The 19,868-nt window shown below is 37.1% G+C and overlaps 2 protein-coding genes across 3 annotated transcripts; both read right to left on the bottom strand.

The window, feature by feature from the left end:
- Nucleotides 1-1,111: 1,111 nt before the first annotated feature.
- On the bottom strand, nucleotides 1,112-12,284 carry Nct (Nicastrin). Its single transcript, XM_088271231.1, has 13 exons — nucleotides 11,983-12,284; nucleotides 11,773-11,871; nucleotides 11,276-11,474; nucleotides 10,989-11,198; nucleotides 10,814-10,918; nucleotides 10,624-10,738; nucleotides 10,426-10,537; nucleotides 9,270-9,374; nucleotides 5,114-5,334; nucleotides 4,308-5,040; nucleotides 4,010-4,226; nucleotides 3,198-3,926; nucleotides 1,112-2,813 (listed from the first exon to the last, which is right to left on the bottom strand). Exons 1-12 carry the CDS (start codon nucleotides 12,050-12,052, stop codon nucleotides 3,908-3,910), a joined length of 2,205 nt encoding a protein of 734 aa, XP_088127357.1. The 5' UTR covers nucleotides 12,053-12,284; the 3' UTR covers nucleotides 1,112-2,813; nucleotides 3,198-3,907.
- Nucleotides 12,285-14,440: 2,156 nt separating this feature from the next.
- On the bottom strand, nucleotides 14,441-19,645 carry LOC148302663 (uncharacterized). 2 transcript variants are annotated; one of them, XM_088271265.1, is made up of 5 exons: nucleotides 19,524-19,645; nucleotides 17,771-17,912; nucleotides 17,197-17,334; nucleotides 16,544-17,096; nucleotides 14,441-15,660 (listed from the first exon to the last, which is right to left on the bottom strand). In XM_088271265.1, exons 2-5 carry the CDS (start codon nucleotides 17,906-17,908, stop codon nucleotides 14,942-14,944), a joined length of 1,548 nt encoding a protein of 515 aa, XP_088127391.1. In that variant the 5' UTR covers nucleotides 17,909-17,912; nucleotides 19,524-19,645; the 3' UTR covers nucleotides 14,441-14,941. The 2 variants fall into 2 exon arrangements, with proteins under 2 accessions (XP_088127391.1, XP_088127392.1); XM_088271266.1 differs by lacking the exon at nucleotides 19,524-19,645 and adding an exon at nucleotides 18,080-18,195.
- Between the last annotated feature and the right edge of the window lie 223 nt (nucleotides 19,646-19,868).

The following is a 19,868-nucleotide window of genomic DNA, read 5'->3' as shown; positions in this document are numbered from 1 at the left end:
ACATATATTCTACCCATGATTGACAACCACACTACTGAATTTCTTGAAAGTTCTACATATATTTGATCCGATTTCGAAAAATTGTGCTTGGATCACTAGAGACATATTTGTGAGATGGAAGAAGCTTTTTTATTGAGCAGTATATTTATAGGCTGGTTTAAGTGATCACTTTACACACGTGTAACATTCACCAATTCCACCCATTATTGACAACCACAGTACTCAAATTCTTGGAAGTTCTATATATGTGAACCAATAAGAAACCTTGTTCTTGAATCACTAGAACTTCACTAAAGATCTATTGGTGAGATGAAAAGAAGCTTTTTATTGAGCAGAAACTTTTATACTAGTATGTGAGGTCCGAATCCTGGATTATAATCACATACATGAGAAACGCTAGAAAATATCATTTTCATTTTTATTATTTAAGCTTATAATTTGACCAGTTAATTTATTTATAACATTTTGAGTGTGTCCAAATACTTGTTCACAAATCTGGATTATCTCCAATTATAGGAGTTATTTCTCATTTTATTTTATGACATCTCAACATATATGAAGAAGAATATGGAAGTCTGGGTATTTACAGGGCTTACGACCGTCAAAGGCTGGTTTAAGTGATCACTTTACACACGAGTAACATTCACCAATTGGTAAATGTTACACGTGCCACTCTTGTCAGATTGTAACGTATATTCATATTCCGAACAACATTTAAACGTTACCTATAATCTTGCTGCATGAAGCGTCCGCATATCAGTGTGATGTCATTCGTATGGTTGCCATTGTTAGTATTATGAATATTTTTGAAGAAAAAAATAAAATTTCAAATTGCATATTTCAACACTTTCTTAGTTTTTAAAAATTGTTTGTAGCTTGCCAATCCCACCAAAATTTAAGCTACTATTATTTGAACTCACTTAAAATTTTATTTGATCATCAATTTACGATTCTATTTTTGAAAAAAATTCAATTCCATCACTCCATTTAGTTCAGAAATTGCACCAGCTTCACTTTCCTAAAATAATAAAACACAAATGTTCTCCTTATGTACATCAAGGTACAATCGCCCCAGAATAGGTTAAAATCATTCGAAGATAAAATAAAACAATTTGTAGAATATTTAATTTTTATTAGTATTTTTAGAAAATTCCACCTACACACATTTAATTAGAATCCATAATTAAATTTGTATTTTAATAGAATCCACAATAAAGTTGTATTTCTGGTCTTTTTCTCGGAAAGGTGACATGACGAAAAACTTAATCAAACAACTAATCCCTAAAAATTGTATTAAAACTTCTCTCTTCATCACCATGTTTCCATAGCTGAATTCCATAGAAATATGGAATGTATAATGTCACGCCTTTTAACATTACCTGTGATTGGAAATATAAAATTTTTCTTTTAAATGTTCATTTTATAAATATAATGCAAATACTATTTATTATAAGTAAAAATAGTAAATGTAACACGTTTTAACATGACCATCCTCGGCATTTTAAATTTATAAATACAACATTAGTACATATTACGTATCACAATTAATAAATCTGTCACAATTTACATACGAAAAGCAGTCAAAATAAATAATATGTAATAATAGTTATATAAACTGACCGAAACGAAAGCTCATTTAAATAATAACAACCGTACAAAAGTAGTAATATTGTACTGATGTACACAAATACCCGGAATGAAGCGGTACCTACATACGTACATGTTAATACTTGCATAAGTCTACAGGACTACTAAACTTCTAGTCTAGTAGCTTTGTGTGCCGCTTGCTGAAAATATCGCTCTAGTACTACATATCGCTCACTCCTTTCAACAACGTCATATATCAGAAAACTTGATTTTTCAGGAGTTCATTTTTAAAATGTTTAAGAATATAATGAAATGTATTAAAAATAAATATAAAGCTACTTTTTGAACTTTTTACTGTGCAACAAATCTTTTTAGGTAAAACCTGAAGGTGTTCTCTCCATTTGAAAAAAAATTGTATATTTAAAAAAATACTTAAACAATACCTTTTCTTCAAAATGCAAAAACAACACTTTCTGCCCTGTAGCGGGTAAATATTAAGTTAAAAATATGCCCCTTTTGCTGGGATATGGTACATTTTCTGGGCATTGAAAATTGTCGATTTATGATATATGACGTTGTTGAAAGGAGTGAGCGATATGTACGTATCCAGTCGTGATATCATAAGGACTGTTTTCCAATTACGTCTAGAGTGATCAAACTATAAATAAATTATAAGCCAGCGATTTACATATACACGTACATACATAACACTGACAGCCTTCAGTCTTGTATTAATTTTGAAAGATTTCTAACAAAACAAAATATTTGTTATGATTGCATGAAAGGTTTGCAGCAAAAAGTCAAAAATGAAATGCTCTATCGCATCATTCTGGATCAGACAAGTCGGTAACCAACTATAGTGACCTTTGTCAACCTGAAACACAAAACATAAGACATTTTGACAGAAGATGATTTTCTCACATTCATATTATTTGTTTATGTTTATATTTTGAGTAATAATACCAGCGCTGTGTGTGGTAGGAAATGTCACCATACGTCTGCTGCAAAACAGCTACTGTCTGTTTGGGGATGATAGAAAATAAACATGAATACATGCTGTGAGATCACTGTTCATTTCCATGAACAGTGATCTCACAGCATGTACAAGGGTAGTCTCAGAAGTAACCGACCTGCTGTATAGATGAATACATGCTGTGAGATCACTGTTCATTTCCATGAACAGTGATCTCACAGCATGTACAAGGGTAGTCTCAGAAGTAACCGACCTGCTGTATAGATGAATACATGCTGTGAGATCACTGTTCATTTCCATGAACAGTGATCTCACAGCATGTACAAGGGTAGTCTCAGAAGTAACCGACCTGCTGTATAGATGAATACATGCTGTGAGATCACTGTTCATTTCCATGAACAGTGATCTCACAGCATGTACAAGGGTAGTCTCAGAAGTAACCGACCTGCTGTATAGATGAATACATGCTGTGAGATCACTGTTCATTTCCATGAACAGTGATCTCACAGCATGTACAAGGGTAGTCTCAGAAGTAACCGACCTGCTGTATAGATGAATACATGCTGTGAGATCACTGTTCATTTCCATGAACAGTGATCTCACAGCATGTACAAGGGTAGTCTCAGAAGTAACCGACCTGCTGTATAGATGGTGGTTGTTTGAAAAAAATTATTAATCTTAAAAAAGGTGAGGTTTAATATTTCTAAGCACTACGTTTAGTATTTGTTTAACAACCATCGGTGAGTTTGTAAACGTGAAAAATTAGTTATTGTGACGTGATACGATACTTTTATTTTAAAGGTATCAGTCCAACCAATATCAAAGCCGAGCTAGATTAGAGACAAGTGCCGCGGCGTAGTTGGGTAGACGCTTGACTGCGAAACTGGAGTTGCGGGTTCGATTCACGCCGATTGCAAAATAAATTTTTATTTGCTGGGGGTCTGGGTGTTTGTGATGTATTTTTCACATAGGTACTTCTGGGACTACCCCCGTATATTAACACAATTCATATTAACTTCTTTGATATATTGCAAATGTGAAATTGTAATTTTGTTATTTTTAGAAGGGCAATTTGATCATCTCAATTTAATAATTTCATCCATAACCGCAAGCTAATTTCCACTTTTTTTTACAATTATTTACATAACATAAATAATTGTAACGCATTTTTATTTTATTCTGAGGTTGAAATAAAATAAAGCTGCGTCAATTGATCTGATGGAACTTCAACTCGAACATTGTCCATTATACATATGTAAGTAGAAAAACTAGAATTTACAAAGTGGTCACACCACGCTTCCTCCATTGTTCATCCTAAAAAGGATATTTGTCAGTGTGTCCGGTAATTTAACAATCCACATTTGATCTGAAAAAATAGAAAACGTAAAAATCATACAAGAAAAAAGACAGATCTTGTTCCTTCGAGAAAGTTTCCATTAAAACACTCACGAGGTCGGATCCGGGGAGGCATGCACGGTCCGCAGCAGCGAGGCGACATGGCGGCGCGCCACCAGCGCCAGCAGCGGGGAGAGCAGCGCGGCCACCGCGCCCAGCGACAGCGCGAGCACCTCGCGGCGCTTCGCCGGCAACACCAGCAGCCGCAGCGACATGCCCGACCACACCGACTCCGTCCACGTCGAGAACCGCAAAGACGACAAGTCGTAATCTGAAATCCAACTTCGTAAGAATCGACACCGAAAGAAATACAAAAGGAGTTGTCCGACGTTTTCGGACGGCGGGAACTCACCGGGTATTTCGAAAGCGGGACTGGTGGCGGAGGTGGTGTTGATGTTGGCCCGGAAGCAATGGCCCTCGCCGTCCCATCCCGGCAGCCACGCGTAGTACTGCGAGTCGGCGTCCGGCGCCGCGTCGCAGCGCTCCTGCGGGCGGTCCAGCACCGTGCCGGCCAGCAGCAGCGCCAGCAGCCGCAGGCGCGCCGCGTAGTGCGTGGTGGACTCGCGCACGCCCACGTAGGGCGCCGGCGGGGGCGCGGGCGGAGCGCTCGCGGCGGGCGGCGCGTACACGCCGGCCGCCACCATGGCCGCACACGGCCCGCGCTGCAGCAGACAGTGCAGCAGCTCGTCCACCAGCACGGCGCTCGCGCGCAGTTCCCCGGTGTAGGGCCGATCCGCCACGTGGCGGAACAGCGCGCGGCCCAGGGCCGTCGACACGTTGGCCAGGCGCGCCTGCACGCTGTCGGGCGGCACGCGCGCATCCGGGAAAGGGGGTCCGGCACCCGTCAGGTTCAGGTAGGTATAGTCCAGGTTGTCTGCGTCGTCCAGCAGCGAGTGGTAGTAGGGGTTCGAGAAGGCGGGGCCGTGGTCGGCCAGCAGTACCGAAGCGAGCCGCGAGTCGCGGGCCGGCAGCTCGCGCAGGAAGGAGTGCAGCGCGGAGGGCGGCACGCGCCCGCTCCCATCCGTCTCCACGGCCACCCCTACATCCGCGCCCGACGCGTTCAGCCACGAGAGAGTCTCCTCCACCTGCGCAACATCACCGCATAAAAATAAAGGAGATTCCACTCTATGCGGAGTCACTTCTCGGGATGAGTCTCACCGCTCGGTTCTTGTAGGACTCGTTGTAGGGAGGCACGAAGGCGCGCAGCGAGCCGCGCGTGTTGCGCAGCTGCCCCACGTGCACGTGCGCACCGAGCGCGGCGAGAGGGAGGGAAGGGCCCCCTTCTGGGAAAGAGCCGCGGGCCAGCTCCCAGGCCAGACGCTGCGACCCCATGTTGTCATAGGCCTCCCCATTAAGGAGCACAAACAGCACATTAGTATCTGCAACAGGACACGGACAGATACTTGCCGAGAGTAATGACTGAAGAGGTTAGTTATTCGCAAAACAAATATACTGCAAAAATTTTAAATCTGGGAAAAACAAATAAGTGAAATATTTTTGGCTGGTGTGCCTATTTCTCCTTAACTATTTTGTCACCGATCTTAACCGGCGCCGCTTTAATCAGCCTCTTCTAGGAATGTCTTGTGTCCAAAATACACGCAGACAAGTAGCAAATAGATGTAATGTTCATTAAAAAAATGGCACGGCTACGGTTCAATTAAAAAGTCAATTCAACACAAGAAGCAGCACAAAATAACATAATTTTTTAATCCATTTTAGGTCTACTTTAAAAAAAAAATCGGATTGATGTGTGGCTTTTTCCTGTACATATTTTTTACAGTTAGTAAAATGTTAAATTTAAATGTGTAAGTTTCTAATACAGAATAAATGTTCTGTTTTCTTAGTGGATTGAAAAAATTGTGTAGATATTTACTTATTTATTTTTTTACAAAAATGTTAATAAAATTAGTATATAACCACTCACCGAGATTTTTACGTCTACCGGTTTCGAGACGTACCCGTCTCTTCGTCAGGACAATCACTAACACAGCATGCAAACAATACTACCCTTCACCACCATAGCACCATTTACACACTCAAAACTACACAAAATGTCTAACACATGCGATTTTTGGTCGACCCGAAGACCAACATGCACTATAGTTTTCAATACAGACATGCGTTACGAGCCGAGGTTAAACGTATATTAGAATTAGACTAGGAATCGAATCTATTTATATACTTGTAGGATGAGAGGAGTGGGGGGGGTTCGAATTGGATATTGACGAATCGTGTTTAATCGATGTCGAATCTAACAATGGACTATATGTAAAATTTATTTGGTTGTTAATTAGAGGAATATTATTTTTAAGTGCTTTCCTAATATAAAAAATCTCCATATTATTTAGTTTTAACCCTTTATTATTAGTGTTTAATATTTTTACTCCCGTGTCTTTTTTGAAGACGTGATTTGATTCTATGAGGTGATTGGCAAATTCGGAGAAGTTATTATTGTTTAGACATCGTATGTGTTCTTTTATTCTGGTATTAAAATTACGCGACGTTCTACCAATATATTTCGAAGGACAAGAATCACAAGTTAATTGGTATATACCAGAATTGTCTAGGATATTATTTTTATCTTTATGATTTAAAAGGATTTTCCCAATATTATTATTAGTATAAAATGCCGGTCTTATATTTTTTGGTAAATATTTAGTTACTTTATTCGTTATATTATTTATAAACATTATTTTTCTCCATTTATTATTATTATTATCATTAATTATTTTGGGATATAAAAACTGTTTTAAGGTTCTTTGTTTAATTTTTTTATTTAAAAGAGAATTAATTAATTCTACATTATAACCATTATTTAACGCAATTTGTTTGATCGTATTAAGCTCGGTGTCAAAGTTAGATTTGGATAACGGGACATTCACTAAGCGATGTATCATCGAGTGGAAAGCGGAATGTTTGTGGGAAATTGGATGATTGGAAATATTATTAATGACCGTATCTGTATAAGTTGGCTTACGAAAAATATTAAAGTCTATAGTGTTATTTAGTACTGTTAAAGTTAAGTCTAAGAAATTTAATTTATGGTCTTTTTCAATTTCAAGCGTAAATTTAATATTATCGTTAAAGGTGTTAATAAATTTTAAAAATGAAGTTAGTTGTCGTTCTGTTCCTGTCCAAATGCAAAAGATATTGTCTACATATCTTTTCCATAAAAATATGTTTTTAATTAATTGATTATTAGATTTAAATATACTATTTTCAATACTATCTAAAAATATGTCCGCAACTAATGGGCTTATTGGAGAACCCATTGCTAAGCCTGAGGTTTGATTATAAACTTTATTATTAAATTGAAAGTAATTTTGGTTTAAACAAATGTTGAAAAGACGACTTAAATCATTAGAAATGTTTTCAGGTAATTCTGAAGTATTCAGAATATCTTTTATAATTATTTTTGATTGTTCTATATTTACGTTGGTAAATAAGTTGACGACATCGAACGACACTAATTTTGCATTTTTGGGGAGTACCAGGTTTTTAAGTGTGTCTAATGAGTTTTTAATTGTATACTTAGTTTGGAAAATATTTAAATTATTTGATGTATTTGTTATAAATGACGCTAATTTAAAAGCTGGGGAATTACAAGAGGACACAACCGGTCTAATGGGATTATTATCCTTATGAATTTTTATTAAGCCATATAATTTGGGAATTTGAGGATTTGATTGAACTAACTGTGATTTTATTTTATCATTTGGAAACAGATCGCTTTTACATGATTTTATCGCATTTTTTATATTATCTTGGAATTTATTTGTTGGGTTATTTGGAAGGATTTTAAAAATATCATCGTTTAAGAAGTTTTCTACCTTTGAAATATAGTCTTTTTTATTTAGAATAACTATCGAATTGCCTTTATCGGCTTTTGTTAGAATTAATTCTTTATTTTTTAATGTTGTCTTAATGTTTGATATTTGGGTGGAATTAGTATCTTTTATAATCAAATTATTTAAATTGCCTACTTCATTATTTAAACTTTCCGCACATTTATAGTGATAGGACTTTTGTTCTTTAAATAATGCTGTTTCAATATCCATAGCTAAATTATCTAACGCGGGTTTAATATTTTTAATATTGTACTGTAAGTTGAATTTTAAACCCTTTGACAATAATGAAGTTTCATCGGGTAGGAATGTGTGTGAAGAGAGATTCACTACGCGATCATGAAATTTATGCGTATTTAGTATTTTTGGGTGATCTATTTTTAGTGTTTTTTTATTTATCAACTCGTTAATTTTTTTATCTAATTGGCATTTTTTATTGTATGCTTCTATGGATGTAAAGTGTCTTACTTTATCATCGAATAAATCCCATTCAATGGGATGTAGGATATGAGTTAGTTCCATGTGCAACACTTTTAAAATTAATTTTGTATCATTTCTTATTTTGAAGGCATTTTTTAAAACTTCTTTCAACAACGTTATTTTTAATTTGAGGATGGATTTTTGTGGGATATTAGAGGATTTTGAGAATGTTACAAATTTAGACTCAATGAATTGAGGAAAAATGTTATTTTTAATACATTTTTGATAAAAGTATATGTTTAGGGAAGTGATTCTATATTTTTTTGTTAGTTTTTTATAATGATTTGCTTTTAAGGCCGTACTCGCCATTATAATATTCTCAATATTATTAATATTTAAAGCATTTACTTTGTGGTTAGTCATTTTTACTTATTTATTTTTTTACAAAAATGTTAATAAAATTAGTATATAACCACTCACCGAGATTTTTACGTCTACCGGTTTCGAGACGTACCCGTCTCTTCGTCAGGACAATCACTAACACAGCATGCAAACAATACTACCCTTCACCACCATAGCACCATTTACACACTCAAAACTACACAAAATGTCTAACACATGCGATTTTTGGTCGACCCGAAGACCAACATGCACTATAGTTTTCAATACAGATATTTACTACTATTTACTAGAAGGTAGTAAATGTAGACATTTACTACCTTCTCTTTAACCGGCTTTTTCATATTTTTTAAATGCACGATTCATATATATGAACTGTGAAAACTGAAAACAAAATTTTAATGCCCTGCTGTGACTAAAGACTCATGTTTGAATCATAGATTCTTCAGAAAAAAAAATTATACCTTAAAGTAGAATGTTTGAACAATACTACAATATGTATAATAGAATTTGAAAAACAAATTCACAAAACAGAATGCATCCTAATAACTTTAGATTACGGTAATAACTCTAGATATTTTGATAACAGCCACATATGGGATTACTAGCAGCCGAGTACACGAGAGAGTAGTAGAGTGGGTGGCACTCACCATAGTCCGTATTCTGGTTGGCCGGGAACATGGAGTGCAGCAGCTGCACGGCGGCGAGCACCGCCACGAGGCCCGAGACGGAGGACACGGCTCCCATGCCCTCCCCTGCCACACAAACACCACTCCGTCAACACTCGCCACCATACATCACACTACTCTCAAAGTAGAGCTTCAATATTTTTGTTATTTATTGATTCGGCATTAACTTTGTGGAATGGCATGTTGATTTTTTTTTAAATTAAACACCTATAATAAACCGCTTATGAGTTTTGTTTCAGTAAACACGACCAGTTTTAATTACACAATTAGTTTTCAAAACTAGTCGTGTTTAATGAAATAAAACTCAATAAGTGGGTTATTACACGTGTTTAATTTTTTTTTAAATAATAAATATTTATATAAATTTTTCCAAATATTAATAAAGAACACAAATTTATTAGTTTGTCCAATTACAGCATCATGTTACTACAAAAAGAAAGTACTTTTTTATAATTGTATAACTTAAATAGATAAAATTTTCACTACATTTAATTACTTTATAGCAATTTTCTCATGTGCAGATTTATAAACATATTTTTTCAGTTTCATACAATTTTTTTATTTTTTTTTAGTGCCATCACTTATTGTAAAAACTAAATCTTTTTAAATTTTAATATTTTCACATAAAATATTCATATTTAAATCATTTCTTGATATATGGAATTTTATACAAATAAGTAAATGCTGCCTATTTAAAAACAGGTATTTCCTGTTTTTATTGAGGAGAAACAGTTTAAATTTTTGCATGTGATTTGAATTTGATTTTACTTAACTGAATTTGATACCCTTTTCAAATAATATTGTATATTTGTCATTTACGATAATAAACTCTAATTTTCGGTACTTAACAGAACTGAAGTGAACAGTCAGGTTGTGGTCTTGCGGTCAGTGTGGCAGACTAAGTCAGGTTTTATGGGTTTGATTCCACTCTACTACAACTTGATTCCAGTTTGAAATAACGGGCTGCTTTGGTAAATAGTATGAAATGGAAACATTTATGTTTATAATGAAAACAAAAATGTTTATTACTAAAAACAAATTTGGAAATTTACTGATGAATTGCTAATTTCCTAAATTATCACCTATATAATTTTTTTTAAATAAATAAGAAAGTTACCGTCAAAAAAGGAGGTGGAATCGATGTCAGTCGTGACAAGGAATATACTACTGTTCCTCTCGGCAACTGGCTTCCTCACGACCTTGGGTTCGCTAGTCACGTTACCCAGGAACTGCAACATACAAACACAGCGTCAACATCGAGAGTGTATGGGTGTGTGTGTGAGTATGGGCGTCCGCAAGGAAAGGATGTACTCACGTATTCTTCGGGAGAGTGCGAGTACGGCCCGCGAGGGAACAAGCTCAAGAACACGGATTTGCCACCGAGCGGGTCGCAGTAGCGCACCGAACTCAGGTTCTTCACCACGCGCGACCTGAACAACACCGGGCCGGCGGTTAGTTTATACTCGGTTAGAAAACAGACGGCGTCGTATACCGACAACACTTACTTCCTCAAGCAGACTCGGCTGTCCACGGCGGCGTACATGAAGAAGTCCATGTCCACGGCGCACAGGGAGCGCTGCGACTGCCCATCCAGGTCGAACGAGTTGAATCTGGGGATGAGCCGAACGATAAGATGAAGGACCGCCGTCGAATAAAGGTCGGAAAAGGGTAGTAGGTCACCTCTGGAAGCAGTCGTACAGCGCCGCGATGGAATCCATCTTGGTCGGCGGCAGGTAGAAGATGGGGAAGGGGAAGTCGTGGCGAAGCAGAGCCGACCCGTGCGGGTTCCAGACCTCATCGTCGGGCGCGTTCTCGCGACACTGCGGGCTCGGCGCGGGCGCCTGCGAGCCGCTGTTGGGGCAGCGCGCAGAGTGCGAGAACCAGGAGGGCCTGCAACGGGGACGGGGAGTCAGCGCGAGTCGGTGCGAGTCGGTGCAGGTCGCGAGGGTAAGGTCGGAGACACTCACTTGCTCGAGGAGTTGCGCACGAGGATGATGCCGGCCACGGCGTCAGGGCGCGCGGCGAGGCGGCGCAGCAGCGGCGCGCGAAAGTCCTCGAGCGCGAGGACCACGGCGTAGGGACCCGCAGTGCCGCGCGACATCACCCACTCCGCATCATCGTCGCCGCGCACCACGTGCACCGCGCCCACAGACCCGCCGCGCCGTGCTGTAACCGGCGCTTATTATATTATACAAATTGATTCAAAGTAATGCAAAAATCGCTTATTTCATTCAGTTACAATAGCATTCCATAAATAATATGAAATAATGAATACCACACTTAAGAACACACTCGAGAAACAGTGTACTAAAATATTACGAGTCCTAAACGTGGATATTTTGAATCCTGGAACGATGAGCTCAGTGAGAACACCGACAAGTACCGGTTGATTAAGTTCTTCGTTGATATCGGAAAATACATTATTAATCAATGCATGTAAGAGTATAAATATATAGATACGCACACGAACAGCCCGTCTGGTGGGTGCCATTCAGTCGTCGAAAGCAAGCGGCCGCCCCGAACAGCGACTTGTACATGTCATCGCGCAATCTCTGACTGCTCACTGGAAACAAAAACATACACGCGTGAAACGATCACTAAAGTTTAGCAAGTATTTTTCCTTGGGAAATTAATATAATCAAAGCCTAAATTATGAGTTTTTTAAAATAATTACCGTTGTTAAACGAGGCAATAAATATTAAAACTGCCGCTACATAACTAAGATTACCGCCTGCCATATTCATCTGTCAAAGTGACAAACCTAGTTAATACGAGTGACCACAGACTACTTATATGTATTGAGTCAGAAAGTGATTCATAATCGCATCAAATGAATTAATTATCTATAAAATACGGAAAATACACTTCAATCAAATTTTATTTGTTATATGCCATTGCCCGCTAAGGTTATATGCGGCCGAAAGATTATGTACAAGAAAAGTATGAAAAGATTGATACAAAGATTTTAGTCTATCCTATTGGCTACTTTACTAACATTAACCCTTTGGCTACCGAAGTTGAAATTATCATCTTTCGGTACTCTAGCGAGAAATGCCAGATCCGTCGGATTTGACGTATCTGGAGCCGGAGCATTTCGTCGTAACGTAACATGTTACGATGTGAGCATTCAGTTAGTACAGGGCTGCCAATCTGTGGGAAATTCCCCAAACTGCGGGGAATTTGTGGGGATTGGCACTTTGTGGAGAAAATGCGGGTATTTTAACATTTAATAATTTATCGGACGGATTGACAGTTAGTGATTAAAATATCTGTTACAATAAATGACATCAATATTTTTTATCTATTGATTTCCCACGTAGCATTTCTGGCAACAAAAGTGTACAAATGGTAGATTATTTTTAAATGTATACTTAATGTCGCATTTTTAACAAAACGTGCTAGATTATCGATACAATGACAAAAAGGGATGCAGCCCTACCCGTCATATTTTCCAAAACGAAATAATTTAATATCAACACTATATCAACTTAAAATAATTCAGTGAATCCTCGGACATACGGCAACACTGAGCAAAAGGCCACTAGCCAGGACTGATCGCGGTCAATCAGCAATGCCGCAACGTCATAACGTAACATGCTCGCCGCGAGCGATGTTACGATGTTTTGTTACGACGAAATGCTCCGGTCAGTCTCCGCCTTATGGAGGTGGACATTCAACAAGCAGCGTTTACGTGTTAGTCGATTTCTTATAACGTTGCATCCATTTAGTTGACAAAACTCGGAGAGATATTTTCGTCACGCCAAAAATAAAATTTAAAAACAGATTTGTTTCAACAATGGCACGAGTGTTTATAAATTATCGAACACATTGCTTTTGAATAATTTATGCTCAAATCGTGGAATTTTCAGCATAGCAACCTTAAAAGTTGTGGTAGCCAAGGGGTTACAAACTAAAATAATAATAAAAAATAACGACACCTACAAAAATGTTCTATGGAATTTATGTTTCCATGGAAATAGTTGCCAGCATAAAAAAATATGTGTACAGGCGATAGAGCTGCCATATTTTTTTTAAATACCTACCCAAGAACCTGCCTTAAAATAAATTATATAAAGAAAGGAATGCAAAAATAAAAGTTATCGCGATTGTTTTTGCCTAGAATTTAACTCATGAATTACATGAAATTTGAAACATAAAGATTAAATCCACTCACGAGTAGGCATAGGCTATAAAACTTAAAAAGTTGAAGCCTGAGTAGGGTCATGATAAGCGGTGTTGCATAAGCCGTAGCTAGATTTCAGTCACTTGGACGTTAGGTGAAAAAATAAAAATAAAAATCAGACGATCGATACAACATGCTTTTACGAATCGCAGTAAACTATTTGTCGAATCAACTAGCGGAAATGCCAATTCTTAATACAACTACCAAATTTACTGCAACTAAAAGAAGTGTATGATAGCATTTCCTGTTATTTTGATCTTTATAATTTTCAATGAGATTGACAAATGAAAAATTGGAAATTTACCTTACTAAGCCATTATCCAGATTTTTTTTTCTTGCCTGAATTGGAAGGGATGAAGCTAAAGGATGTTCGGTTTTAGTTATTCTCTGGACGACTCGTCCTTCTAAGAAAAGATTTGAACTGGCCAGCGCGCTCTCCCAATTTGGCCCTTTGTAATTTTTTCCTATAGGTATACCCAGGGCGTTTTTTCCATATAACGCTGTGTAACAGCTTCCGGCACTTTTTTTTACGGATAATTTATATTTTATTTAAAATTTCAAAATCAATTAGACGAAACTATTCGCGCTTACGTAATTACAATCTATATCTATATAATTCGTCAAAATGATAGGCAAAGTCGCTTTAAATTTTATTTCAATGATATTTGAATATATTTTCTTTTAGTAAAGTTTGTATGAAGAGAGTTCCGGAACTTAAAGCCCTGAGTATACCTAAACCCTGAGCAACCCCCAAAAACATTGTTCGAGCCCAAATCGCCTTCCCATGGCAATGCTTCAAAGAGCGCAAGAAAACTTCAGAAAAAGGGCTTTCTCAGTTTTAAGAGTATAATGGTCGCCATCCAGGCGATACTTTATAAATATCCATGTAAACTTAAATTTCCCATGTTAAAAAAAAAACTTAATCTAAATCAAGACAAAATTATTTAAATTTTTTTTTAACAGATTGTTTTATTTCATTTTAAAATCCATGCGTCTGCCTCGCGCAAACTTGTATAACAAATTGTATGTAAAAATATCACAACTTTTATTTTAATAAAGTTATTGTATTGCTCTTCTTATGCTAACTGAAATGATAATTATATATGCAGCCTATAAAAATGGAGATTCAAGGTACATACAAATATTTTGTTCAGGGTTGAGGCTTAATTACATAATATAAATATACATATGCATACTTGTATAAAAGGTAAAAAAATCGCTGTGAAAACTACTTCACTACGCTTTCGAAAACTGTTTATAAGCGGGGGTTCCAAAATTTTCAAATCAATATATCTTAACATCTCCTCTCTCGACCACGCTTCTCAAGACTGAACTCGCTATCTGGCTCCATCTCAGCCCTTTTTTCGCTTCTCTGCGCTGAATACTAAATAATAAATCTTCACATCGGGACTGATGTTTTCATCTTCCTCCTCATCATTATTATCTGCTTCTAGTACCACCTCATGATATAACGATTTTGTAAAGTGTTTGTACGTAATGACTGCGCGTGAAGAAGGCGGTAAATAACCGAGACTTTAGAGGCAGTTTTTTCTACAGGACCAACTCCAGGAGCGGGACGAATGGCGCGAGGGGGGGGCATCAGGTCCGACACGGGCCTGCACTTGATGAACGGTGATCGTGTCAGAGTCTGCTTGGAAGATACGTCGCTCGATGACACGAACTTGTTAATGGAGTTCGAAGGGGTCTCGTATCCTTCCGCGCGCAACTTTATCACGGTAACTGGTTTGTTAGGGTGACTTACGATATTCCATCGTTTCAACGGTTTTCTGGGCGAAGTTTGTTGTTTAGTCGTGCTCGGAGTGCCACCTGCGTCTGGGGCTGGGCATCTGAGTGGGACCACCGCATTCGGGTTCAGAGGGACAAATGAAGTAAGGAGGGGCGTGGCAACAGACGGGAGGAGGCCTTTATCGACCTTCTTTTTTACAATTTTTGTCTTCTTTTTTTGTTTATTTTGTGCATAAAAAGAAAGTAGTCGCGAGGGATCCCTCTCCTTGTCTTTTATTTTAATCGGCTTGGATATGGGACCTCCGACAGTCTTTTCTTTAGTGAGTGTCTTCGAGCGGGACTCCACTCTCTCGGTCAGTTCAGTGTACCCTCGGTCCACAGATGGCTCCGCCTCTTCACAGGAGAGACCAGAATTCTCTTTTCCTGTAAAAACAGTATAATAAATGCCTGTTGATAAGGAAAAGCGCTAGTTGAAAGCGTATAATTTGGAATAGTATAATTTCACAATATTTAGAGCGTGTCCGAATCTTTGTTCACAAATCTGGGTTTGTTTACTAATTTATCGACTGACAGCAACACCAAACCGATTTTTAACAGAGAAATTCATCATTATAATACACGAGGACAAAATAAAATACATGTGGAGCCTATAAACATAACAAAGTTTGGAGTAAGGTCTTAATTAACCACCTGCCTGACATGTATAAAATAGAACCCAGTCAGGAATCCAAAATGAATGAACTGAAAAAACTTTATGGAACGATATTATTGTGTTGGCGATTAGTTATATTTTCTCTTTTTTTCCTTTAAACATGCTTCTTACCTCATGTTTTTTTATATGCTTATTTACTGTACCTTTTATTGGTTTGTATTTTACATATTATACCCTGTGTTTTCTTATTTGTTAATTTCCTATCTGTTTTGTCAGACTTGTTAACCTTAATCCCATGTCCCAAAATTAGTAATGGAAATTACTCATCGGGAATATTATATACATAAGTGACTTATGTATGTGATTTGTTAAATAAATAAATAAGTTATTGACATCTCCACATATATGAAGAAGTATATGAAAGTATGGGTATTCAAAGGGCTTGCGACCTGTCATAGGCTAGCTTAACCATTTGTAACCAGGAACTTTTGGGATTACTATGCCCTAATTTACTTAAGACATCAAATCCAATTTGATGACATCAAATTTGTTAAAACTGGCTCTTCCCTCGCGATGGAAAAGCACTATTTTTTTAACCTGAAAATTTATACGAGTATTTTTACAATTGAAAGTTACGAAATAATTAATACTTACCGCCGTTAATACCCACGGAGTCCGAAAAAGAGACTGGCAAAGGCGCACTAGGTGGGCTTCCCTCGACTTTGCTGTTCTCCGTCCCCTCATCGGTGGTGCTCGCGTCGCGGCTCGTCGGCACCTGCGAGTGGTGGTGGGAGGTGGTTGCGCGAGTCTGGAACTGGAAGGGGTCTGAAGTGGAAAACTTGACAGACCGGCCCGGGCACAGATCGACCCAAGACGGATTCCAACTCACTTTACTTTGGAATGCGCCAAGCTTCTCCATACGGATGCAGCAGCTCTTGGTGAGTGCGCATGTGAACTTCGAAAGAGTCGAGTGACTATTCAAACGATGCGTACGCAACTCTGTTTGGTTATTATAGGCCCGGTTACAAAATATGCAGTGAAATTTGATACATCGGGAATCATTTTTATCGCTTTTAACCTCGGTTAAGGTTTCCGGGACAAATGTCGGAGCAGTGAAGGGAGCAACCGGGGCGGCGGTGGGGGACGTACAAGGTAAGGGGGGGACGGGAAGTATTGCGACCGACGTGTTTTCATCCTTGACAGATTCCTGAAACAAAATACAATTTTTGTTCCAGTTCAATTCCTTACTTTGTTTTAGTTCAACTCCTGAAACTATGTTGGAAGTTGGAAATAGCTCAGTTAGTTACCTTGAAAATGAGCCTTTCCCTCCTCTCCAGTTGGGCTTGCTGCTTCTTCTTAAACCGCTCTTTGATCCGATGGAACTCTCTTACAGTTAAGAGGCACTTTTCACAGATTATTTGGGAGAGGCCGTCAAATGCCTCTATCTAAAAAGTAATATTTTATTTCTAAAAAACTATATCATTGTGGTTGGTTAAATTAAATTACAAATGCCGTTCCTTGCCACCATTTGATCAATTCTGTAAATTCATTATATGATGAACTTCAAATTTATTACAAACTCGCGCTTTATGCGTAAACCCTTACGCGGCACGCATAATTTGCTATTCGGGTACGATAAATAAATTTTAAAAATCGATATTATTCTACTGAAGAATACTTCCTATGTGCCAACTTTAGCCCGACACTGAGGAAACTTAGTGGATTAATACATATTTAGTTTTATACCCTAAATTATAGAGTTTAGTATATTTCTCCACTTACTTTAATTGGTAATTATCTAAATATAAACAAGTGGAATTAATAGAATCCAATTTAAAAGACAAACAAATATGAAAATTGGTTGCAAAAATAGTAAAATACCTTTATGTTGATGAATTCCTTGATCAACTCTTGCAATCGAGGTTCTATGTAATACTTTCCATTCTGTTCCGTGCAAAGTCTGCACAGAATAAGTGTCTCTGTGTCAACTATAACACTATTCGAGTTATAAGACACCATCGCACTGTGGACAATAATAACAAAATCAAATGTAACATAATCCGTTTACATATAAAACAGGGTGTTCGGTAGCAGAATTTGGATTTCAAAATCAAATAAAAAATAAACTGCAAAGGACATACATTGATTTCAATAAGTATCACAAAGAAAAGTGCGGATTTTATTTCTTACAAAAATATTTCGTCTTAATGTAGATCGTCACGTCGGACACACTCTTGAAATCTGGCCTCAGTATTCCGTGCCACTCGCTAGAGAATTGATGTCTGGATGCCATTGCACTTCTCTTCTTTGTGATATAGTTATTAAAATAAATGTTTATCCTTTGCAGTTTATTTTATATTAGAATCTTAAATCCTAATTCTGCTGCCGGACACCTGTATAAATACATAACAGAATATACATACTATTAGGAATATTACTAGGCAGATATTATTCTTGAATAATAAAAACTTTAGCAACTCAAGTGTCTTTTATTTCTATATGTATATCTTATTTTGAAAAATCATTACACAATTAGTATTGTCAGTATGGATTTAATTTTTTTTTCTGTATACAGGGGCACATTTAAAGTTTTATTTCATTGGGTTTTTAAAACGACATCTTGAAGGTGGCCACCGTCCTCGTCAATACGCTAAGATAATAGAATTTCGACATTTCTGTCCACTTTTTTCAGCATAGGTGTACCAATGTCGGCAATACCAACACGAACATTGTCTTTCAGCTACCTAAGGGTCTTTAAAAATTTGTGTAAACCAATATTTTAAGGTAGCCTTACAGTAAATAGTCACAGGGGGATAGTAAACACAGTAAATAGTCACAGGGTGTCCTGATGGTTATGGAAAGTCCATTATGTTTCTCCTTCACACTACCAGTATCCCTAAATGTATCCACCTACAAACAAATCGACTGACGATCAGGGACACGATCTGCAGACGCAGTATTGACGTGTTTTCCGAATGCACGCTGAGTTGCGATGATGGAATAGCCCAAGGAAAAGTAGCCCTCCACAGCAAACGCGCGCTACTTGTTCGTCCATGGCAAGGTTGATAAACTAACTGCTAAAAAAACATCAGATCCCGTGCTTTGAAATGCGCTATAGAAACGCTCTCTAAGAGTAAATGTTGCTTTAATAGTGTGAGTTTCAAAGAAGGAAGTGACCGCGGCTCACCCTGTAATTATGTCTTGTATTCTATCGTTTGGTATCGTTGTGCAGAGAAAATGTCATTCCTTGATAACGCTTAGGAGTTATTATAAAAAAAATCTCAACACAGATAAAGAAGAATATATTCTTCTATATAAGAATATTTATATATATATATATATATATATATATATATATATATATATATATATATATATATATATATATATATATATATATATATATATATATATATGTGTGTGTATGTGTGTGTGTGTGTGTGTGTGTGTATGTGTAGGTACCAGGTATTTATTAGACGCAACAAATTTTCCATGTTGGTAGAACCTACCGTGATGGATCGCGTACAATACAATATAATATTTAGCATCTGTCAAATTAAGTAAGGTTAGAATAACGTTTTAAAGTTTTAAATTATTATTTAACGTAAATATTGATTGCAATGACTCATATTACCTATAATATAATTTTCTTCCAAAATTGATGCCAAATCACAGCTAAATCACACAATAACAATATAATAAAAATAAATCTGACGCACTTCAAAACAACCATTTAAAACGGAAAAAAGGAACTGCGCGTAGAACTGCGTATCGACAAACTTGTCAAAATATTTTTTTGGGGGCGCTGCCAACGCTTTTTAAAAAAATAATTGAAAACTAATTTCGACAGTCAAAAATTTACAAAATTTGGTGACATAATTTCAAATCTAACGAAATTCATTTCACAAATAAATTTATGGAACTGTTAAAGAATAGCTTTACATGTTTGTATCGTCAAAATATTTTTTTATAAAAATGG

The sequence above is a fragment of the Brachycentrus maculatus genome, unplaced genomic scaffold, assembly GCF_059751285.1.
Source record: "Brachycentrus maculatus isolate JH-2025_06_01 unplaced genomic scaffold, ASM5975128v1 h1tg000423l, whole genome shotgun sequence".
Taxonomy (NCBI): Eukaryota; Metazoa; Arthropoda; class Insecta; order Trichoptera; family Brachycentridae; genus Brachycentrus; species Brachycentrus maculatus.
This window is presented reverse-complemented; position numbering and strand designations above follow the sequence as displayed.

Excerpts from the sequence above, each read along its gene's own strand:
- LOC148302663 (XM_088271265.1), bottom strand. The coding sequence starts at position 17,908 with ATGGTGTCTTATAACTCGAATAGTGTTATAGTTGACACAGAGACACTT. Across the intron at positions 17,335-17,770 it reads AGGAATTCATCAACATAAAG|ATAGAGGCATTTGACGGCCT; the intron begins GTATTTTACTAT and ends ATTACTTTTTAG. Across the intron at positions 17,097-17,196 it reads GGGAAAGGCTCATTTTCAAG|GAATCTGTCAAGGATGAAAA; the intron begins GTAACTAACTGA and ends ATTTTGTTTCAG.
- Nct (XM_088271231.1), bottom strand. The coding sequence starts at position 12,052 with ATGAATATGGCAGGCGGTAATCTTAGTTATGTAGCGGCAGTTTTAATA. Across the intron at positions 10,739-10,813 it reads AGCCGAGTCTGCTTGAGGAA|GTCGCGCGTGGTGAAGAACC; the intron begins GTAAGTGTTGTC and ends GGTGTTGTTCAG. Across the intron at positions 4,227-4,307 it reads TCCCGCTTTCGAAATACCCG|ATTACGACTTGTCGTCTTTG; the intron begins GTGAGTTCCCGC and ends GTTGGATTTCAG.